At 36.9% G+C, this 8840-nt stretch overlaps 1 protein-coding gene across 1 annotated transcript in view; it reads right to left on the reverse strand.

The window, feature by feature from the left end:
• DLC1 (DLC1 Rho GTPase activating protein) overlaps positions 1–6581 on the reverse strand; it is a gene marked incomplete at its 3' end in the record, with an annotated part of 214437 nt that extends 207856 nt beyond the window's left edge. The window contains exon 1 of the mRNA XM_080639214.1: positions 4685–6581. Within this exon, the coding sequence (XP_080495340.1) occupies positions 4685–5740 (1056 nt within the window). The 5' untranslated portion in view covers positions 5741–6581. The remainder of the gene's footprint in view (positions 1–4684) is intronic.
• Between the last annotated feature and the right edge of the window lie 2259 nt (positions 6582–8840).

An 8840-nucleotide genomic window follows, 5' to 3' on the forward strand; every position in this document is an offset into this window, starting at 1 on the left:
TACTGCCTACATTTAAAGCAGTGAGGCCTTGGTCTCCCCATGACCATACTGAAGCCATGAAGCCTTGGTATCCTACAACTATCCAATCAACATACATTTTTGCCAAATTTTCATGATCCTTATAGACTAAGAATTGCAGATTTTTTTTCCTGGTTGTTGCATTTCTCCAGTAGAATATTCACAAGACAATTATATTTAAAAAAATACTCAATGGGAAAACATAAACTGTGGGAAATGAATGCATTTAAACATATTTTGCAAAAGTACAATTAAAGGTAATCTGCTTTGAAAATCACCAACTTCTAGAGCTGTCATCCTCCTTCAGCTGACAGTTTCATACTGAATTTCAGCAAAAGGTATATTCAGTTCCTATGACAAAATCAGGATACAGCAAAATGTATTTAATTTTTAATTAAGATTTACTGTGTATTCCTGTTGGTTTTATTCATACTTTTATCTTCTTATGTCTGCCTTTCCTACGCTGACCTGTCTCAGTTTTTATTGCAATAACAGCTACGCAAGTAGGAATATTTTAGACTGGATTCCTAATAAACCTGTTTCTATTGAAAAAAACTAAACAACACTTTGACAGTCTTACAAGATAAATTAAAATTTGTATAAAAAAAGAATCAATCATTAAATTATCCCCATTCAGAGTCAAAATAGAGGTAAAGGGAGATTAAGACTTCAGAAAGACACACTTGTGACAGGCCTGGAAACTTGGTCTCTGGTATTTTAACTGCAATAAAACAAGAAAAAGATCTAAAATTCTGGATACTAGTGTTCACAACAAGCTCATATAACTTTTAAAATAACGATCTATTGTTGACAAGTGAATGCTCAGTTGAAAAGCATTATGCATCATGAATAGTAGAGATGGAAGGGAAAAAACTGTTAAGAAAACCATTTCAGTCAAATAGGTAGCTCTTATGATATTTTTGGAAGCTTTCTTATTGTCTCTCCCAGGTACCTTACAGGAAGGACTAAGGCAGCAGGCAAGGCTCCATAGACTTCTTGTGGAGTCATTTTACAGGGTAATACAAGCAGAAGCTCCTGGAAGAACCTAATTTTCTAACTTGCCATAAAGAGCATAGCTTTAGCCTTGTAAAACAGAACTTTAAATACAGACACTAATGGAAGAGGGTCAGCCTTCACATCGCATGGGCAAGCATAATATTCAAGTAGCAAATATGAATGGAAAGACCCAAATTCAACTATGAAAATTCTTTTTCCCCTCACATTAGAATAATTATAATTGATGAAATAATGAAACAAACTTTATTATAACAGTCCAGAAAATGCAAATCCATGCTTTAAAAGCTCACAGCTCTCATGTGGGTGAAAGGCACTGCTGCAAAGACCTGTGTCACCCCAGCTAACATTCTACTCAGGTTTATTTCTATGTTTACTGCCATTCTTCTGATAATATTTTTCTTAAATTAATTTGCATCTCATTGACAGTGGCGGCTGCTGTCATGGTGACATTAGCTGTGTCCTTAAGTTTTAACATACTTTAATTTTTAACTTAACTTTAACAAACTACAAAGCATTTAATCTAGAAATCCAGATTAAAATAGTAGCAATAATAGTGAACACTAGGAAACAGCTCTGACACTTTAGTCTGGTAGGAATGAGTTTGAGATAACATCTACTGTTTGAAACTGAAAAACTTTTACGCAGGCCACAATGAAGAATTGCAAGTAATAAATGTGAAAAGCAACAGTTTCATAAAAGAGAGATAAGGAATTCATACACCGAAATGTTTACTTCATTCCTTTTTCAGTGACACATAAGCAAAATATTTCAATGAGACTGAAATGCAGTCTGAAATTACCTGTGAATAGAAACTGACACAAAGTAATGACATATACTCCATTTTTAGCCCCTTAACTATCAGTCAACACAAAACCAGGAAAGCTGGATTAATGCAGGATTTTTCAGTCAGACCTATTATCATTAATTTCTCACAATTAAATTCAGGTGCTTCCTATTTCCAAGCGTTAGGAAATCTTTCTGAGAAAGAAAAGGAAAAGAGGGTGTTTTTCATCAACCGTCTGAATCGTGACGAGGCAGCAAAGAATGCTGAAACAGCTGGACCTGTTTGCAGAAAGCATCTTCAGTGTCAGTGCATCCATCATGAGTAAAGCAACTTACTGAAAGGGAGCTAGTGCTGATCAAAGGTCCTAAACTTTAAGCCCTTAAACCCTCAAACCTGTACTGCAGAGCAAGCCAAACAGATCCACATTGTCTCACCTCAGCTGATCCAAAAATAAGAAAGGAGATCATGTTTTACTGCCACAATTAAAAGCAGTTTAATATATGTTAACAAGGAACAGGTTTTCAGAATTTAGTATCAGCAAGAGCAGAATGAGACTAGATGTCATGGAAGTAGCTGGAGTTCAGCACCTTTCTATGATCCCCTAAGGTGTCACCTGGAGGTTTGGGTGCCCAAATGCAATTCAAAAAATTGTGCCTTTTCCAATATTCTGCCTTTCATGAGCACGTGTTTACACGCAACTATAATTGACACTCAGCATTAATCAGACAGTGTTGTGTTTTAGGCCTTAACTGCACTGTTTGTACTGCTGACCTGGAGAGAAAAGGTTTTATATACCATTCCCAATCCCTTAAGTCTTCCTGTCACTGCAAAGCAAATACTTGGGGTTTATGGATAGACTCAGTTTCAAGTCTGTTGTTTTTCTAATGTCTTGTTAAAATTACAAAAGTGACTTTCAGGGAAAGTTTGTAAATATATGCACATTTTTCATTACAGATTATTACCAACACAGGCAGCCTTTTGTAAAAGAGTGCATGATTAGATATAAGCAATCAAATCCTGCATGCAGCAACACTGTTTGTAGAAGTGTCTTGTAAACTCAGAGAAATAATCCCACAAGCAACAGCAGATCATATCTTTTCCCTTTTGCCAAACATTTTACAGTTGCTGGTAAGGACTTACTTAACCAAAGTGGTACAAGGTCACTCCTTCAGATTTATAGACTACATCCTCTTTTGCAGTGCACACAGCTTCGCAATTGCTGCAGTCACATAACTCTCAACCTTCCTTGAAGGAACTCCTTGTTTTGCTCCTTTCTATGCTTACATCTTTTCTTAGTTTTACTCACTATTCAGTCTCACTGGAATTTTATCTTTTTATATTTTATGTAACTATTTTTATATTTTATCCTTTTAAATATTTAATGGCACAAACATATATTCTTGAATGTAATTCTTGCAAGTATACATTTAAAAGCTGAGTAAGTGACCTCTAAACAAGAGACAAGGTGATACATGGAAACTAGCAGGATCAAAGCTATTAAAAAATTTAGCATGGTATATCTTGCTAACAATATGAAATGTGCACATACGTATTAGCAACTATGATTAGAAAAAAGTAGAGTAGCTGAGAATACGTTTATAATACTAAACGAGTTCTCAAATATAATATTAATTTGGTTAAATTTTATGTTTTTAAACTTGAAATGTTTTCTACAGATGGGCAAGTTTCGCATTTGTGGTACTGCTGACTAGCAGTTTCTGTTTCTTAATCATAACTCAGAGACTAGTTATGGAATCATTTGAACAGTTACCACATTAACTGGGATAGCATGAACTACCAAAGGAAGACTAGCTTTGAGGACTTCTAAGACCTTTTGCAAAATTTACTTACAGCTTCTAACCATATCAATTGCATGCTAATATTACTAAAATGTCAACACAAGGAAGCAATGGCTAGCAGCTCAGGATGCTGTGTTGGCACAGAATACTTCAGACATGTGATTTGTTCTTTAATGAAACAGTTACTGAGGCACTATGGATGATAAAACAGACCCCACACCACCACTTAATAGAAACCAGACTTATTAAAAAACAAACCAACAAAAAAAAGAAGCCGGATGATGTCAAATGAAAAAAGGCAATGAGAAGTTAACAATTACAATTTGGTTATTCACAGGAATAAGCAGCATAACTAAGAATGCTAGACTTTAAGCTGAATTCTGTGGTCCCACAGTCAGCACATCTCCTTCCACTAAAGCCAATGGGAGTTTTATTGCCAGGGAATCTGTCCATTAAAGTTTTGTAATGATACTCTTCCTTACTCTTTGTAGACAGTGAAACTCTCCAGTTGCTTCAAAATTTCAAAAAATTGTTTCAAGCTAAGCAATTTTTTTTTTTTTTTTTTTGCAAGAACATGGGCTCATGGGGCTGAGCTGAAAACCAAAGAACTTCTGCAAATTTTTCCACTCTTTTTTTACCCCTTTTAAAGTTTTGATGCATTTTTTCTCTGCTCTGTTTTTTCAACAAGGCTTCCAAAACCCTGAACACAATCAGTTTCCTAAAAGGAAAGAGATAATGATACCCAACAGCAGCAGAAGAAAAATAGAACCAAACCCATAGAAGATACTTATTCATTTAGCCTCAAACATATATAAAATGTATAAGTTATCTATAAAGTGAAAATACGGTATCGTACAAATACATGGTTCAACCATTTTCAGACTTTAAAAAGAACTCCCCAGTTGTTGTACGGACACGCTATAACCAGTTAAAGAAAAATCTGACAAACTAATAAAAAAGACTGAAAACCACATTTTATTTCCAATCAAGTAGTCATGGAATCACCTTCATAAGAAACTTGGGGGAAACATTAAAAAAAAATCTCTGCAGTTTATGAGCATCCTACCTTTCTTTTGCGCAGTTTCACTTGACTGTCTGAATATTCTTGTGTGGTCAAATGACTCCTTACATGTAAACACTGAATGTCTTCTGCTGAACTGACATTTGAAAGGCATTTGTTTTCAGGGGCCACTTGAGGTTCTGTGAAACCACTTTCATCCAGACCATTTTCCACTGCTGGGATGTGAGAGCAAGGAGAAGATTGCATAAGGCAGTCACTGGATTCCACTTCTGAACACAGTTGTCTGTCACTGCTGGTGCATGATTCAGAAGAAATCCCACTCTCTACCACATTACACTCAGACTTTCCAAGCCCATCTTTAAAAGCATCAGATTTCCAGCACTGTTGTACAGTTACAGCAGTATGAAGCAGCTGTTCCCCAGGCATAATAATTGCTTTCACATTTGGAGAATTAGAGCGATTTTCTTCCTCTACATCTACTACTTCATTTAAGCCTTCACAATTACAAAGATCTGGGCTTTGGCCAGTACTGCCACAAACATCATAATCTTCCACCTCCTCTTTAAGAACTGTGTCACAGTCAGGTTCCTTACTTGTATCTCCAATTATTCTATATGTTTCAGCTGCCTTGTTATACTGTGCTATTGGTAGCATCTGTGTTAAGGAGCCTGCTCCATTTAAACTCTCCTCTTCATCTTTTGGTTCCCTTCCTACAGCAGTGATGTGGTAATTAGCACTATCCAGGTTTAGTGCTGAATAATCATCATCGTCAACAGATACATGGACTAGCGTTTCTGTGCTGGCCTCCAGAAAACAGTCCTCATCCTCATGGTTATCATTTTCATCCACCTCCTTTGAAACACTTCCCAGCTGCTTTGCAGGGAAGCCAATCAGCTCTCCACTATAACAGCACTCTGGAAACGAAGCACATTTTTCTTTCCGGTCCATGCTCAGAACCTCATCTTGTTCCATACTTGTCTGCAAGTTAGCAGCTACAAGTCCATGACGACATGCTGTATTATACTCCACAGACTCCAAAGCCAATCCCATCCACTGGGTCACATGCTCTTCCCAGCTTTTCTTTCTGATTGCTAGAGACATGTCATAACAGTTCAGCAGCAGGCTGCAATGTACCTTCCACAGAGGACCAGAGGAGATGTCATGGCTGCTGTGCACTGCTCCGGAGGGAGGGAGGGTTTCATCATTTTGACATCTGCAAGAAATAAAAAAAAAAAAGGCCGAGTTATTGAATCAACTCCAAAAAAAAAAAAAAAAAAAAAAAAAAAAAGGGAAAAAGGAAGGAACAGTTTAAACAAAAGTGTAAAAGCAAGATAAGACTGCAGGCCAGGCCAGTCCAGGCATTTAGAAGACTGTTTTGTTGAAAGTTTTAATACTTTTCATGCAAAACTCATGGCAACATTCATAATTCAGAATAACTTTTTTCTGATTACTCTCCAATATCAAGTAAACAAAAATGATATGAACAGGCATGTGTACAGGAAAGCAACCTCAGAGCTAAGATTTGACAAAAAGTCTTCACTATCTCTGTCATAAGATACTTATTTCCATGGGTATAAATGGCATTATGCCTTATGGTTGGTTTGCACACAAAATTATTCTGTATTTCTTCTCCCTCCAGAGAAACCCATGGAGTGCAGAATACTGGCTGTTTCCCAAAAAGGTAGAGCAGAACTTGAGGGTTATTCTGCGTTTACCAAAGTTATAAACCACTTGTCCTTATGAGTAGCTTTGGCATATTCAGTCGCTCTCATTTTTATTGCTAATGTTTCTCTTTCTTCAGGACAAGTTTTAACATGTTCAAGTGTTATGTTAAACTGCAGGGAAATCAGTTGTGTGGTAAAAAAAAATCAACCCTAGAAAAATGAATTTAAGCTTTTGGAATATTCCTTACCTTAAATATATAATAAAACCTGAAAAAAAACCAAAATCCCAAACCTTGATGAATATATTCAGGATCTACTAATGTAAGGAAAGGAGGAAACTCTTATTTAGGATGGGGCTCTGCAGAAGGGTAGTTTGTGAGCCTGCATGGTCAGTTCTAACTGTGCAGCTCACCTGGATTCCTGGGTTCTGTCAGAGCCTTCTGTCCCTGATCAATTATCTAGGTGGGTATTTTTCATGTATTGGGCCTTCCGTATGATGGCATTTGAGATACATTGTGACACTGCATGTGCAAATTAGCCCAAAGAAAATATGTCATATTAATTTATGCTTTATAAAACAAAATTAACAAGTTAATTTTCAAATAACAAAACAAAACTTCTTCCCCATAAAACATTGGAAATTCAAGGAGCAGACACTTCCACTTTTCATTCCCTACATAAGAACTGTCAGCACTTGGCATGGATCTGCTTATTGATTTCAACAAGAAAGAGGATTAAGTACTGAGTTTGTTCTGGGTCATTTCAGTCCACTAAGGCAAATTCTGATTGCCCACTAGGCCACAAAGCTGTCTTGACAAATCACATGCCTGAAGACATAAAAGCATTTGCCTTGAAGGAAATGCAGAATTACGCCCGTGCAATTGAACATCTGTAAATTATGTCCCAACAAACTAACTAGCAGCATGGAGTTGTACATGCTTCTAGATCTTTAACCTCCTTTGAGGACGGCATGCTTCATTTCACGTTCACATTTTCCACCTCTGTGGAGACTGTGCTTAAAAAGAAAATATATTCATAGGGTAAGAGAATTCCATGCACAAGTCATTAGTGTGTGGGAGGCTGAGGAAAATGGAAAATATCACGCAGAGCCAGGCCAAAAAATTATCTGCTTTCAGACGCGAAATTTGGTAGTAAGAAATTAATGCAACTTTAAGTTTCTCTTGTCTTTCCTGGTCGAACATTAGAATAAGCCTAAATATTAAAATGTAAAGTCAAATTATTGTATAAATTTGCAGCATATTTGCATTCTTATACTGACTTCATTTCATATTTATATTCTCTGTTTCTATGTGTGCACGGTCCAAAATTACTTCGAGTGCATATCAATAATGATAATACTTTCAACTTCTGCTGCACCTTTTCCTGATGGAGCCTAAAGCTCTAATCTAAAACTAACTAAATTAGTTTTACATCATGGTGTTTTGTTTTGACCTCTGAAAGGTTTACTCTACTGCCCTCCATTAGCACTGCTTGTAGTTGGCACCTGGGTGCAACTCATTTGCAGCTTCCCTTCTCTCTTCCCCTACTAAAACAATAGCTTCATTGACTTTACGGAAGATTAAACATGGCTGCTACTGCCATACAGGGGAGTTTCAAATGAAAATCAAGGAAAGACACCAGTAACGTTAATGGTAAAAAGCTAAAAAATCCAACTTCCTAATGACATACGTGTGCCCCTCTACCTAAGATTTAGGCTGCTTATAATGTGCAGAAGGCAGGCATTCAAAGAGTTAATGGGTGTGTATTAATCTTGCTGCTGCTAAACGGAGTTACACGTGGGCAGAAAGGGAAGAACAGATCCCTTACTGTTTTTCATTTTTTGGATGTGGAGAGTTATATTTCATAGGGGATGAAAACCAAATAAATTTTACTTTAGGAACCCTTCTGTTTTACTTGTGCTATCACTAGTTTGAGCTTCCTCATAGAATGCAGAAAAAATGATTAAACAGGAGAATATCAAATACTTTGCTTGAAATGAAAGACAAATAAATATATGGCAAGAGCACTTTCATTGTCCTCTAAAATACGAGCTTACGTTAGCACTGAGAATGAAAAATTTACCTTACGTTCGCTCCTTCTCCATGCAGCTTCTGGTCCCAGAACCTGAATTCCCATGGCACATGAAGGAGCCCATAGTTTGGCAGAAGCTCAAGTTTCATCCTCTCCCCCTCCACTCCTCAAAGTCTGCATTATTTGCCAGTTTAGAAATTATTTTCCTGCTATAATTGCTTGACTCTTACAGGCCAGCCAGAAACTTCTTTCTCTTTTCTATTTCTGTATTCAGGATAACCTATTTCCTTTGCACTCATATGCAGGCAAATGTGCTTTGGAGGATTCACTACTCCAGACCTCAATGAGATTCATAACTGCTCCTTTCTCTGCCAGAGAACCAAGTGCATTGCCACTTTGCAGAAGAAAGCGCTCCTGTCTTGATTACTACTTTTCTGTTGTTGCTGCTTTTTTGTTGACATGCAACATCTACTGTCTTCTGAGAAATACCCCTCTCAAGTCCATTT

The sequence above is a fragment of the Psittacula echo genome (genome assembly GCF_963264785.1).
Source record: "Psittacula echo genome assembly, chromosome: 1".
Taxonomy (NCBI): domain Eukaryota; kingdom Metazoa; phylum Chordata; class Aves; order Psittaciformes; family Psittacidae; genus Psittacula; species Psittacula echo.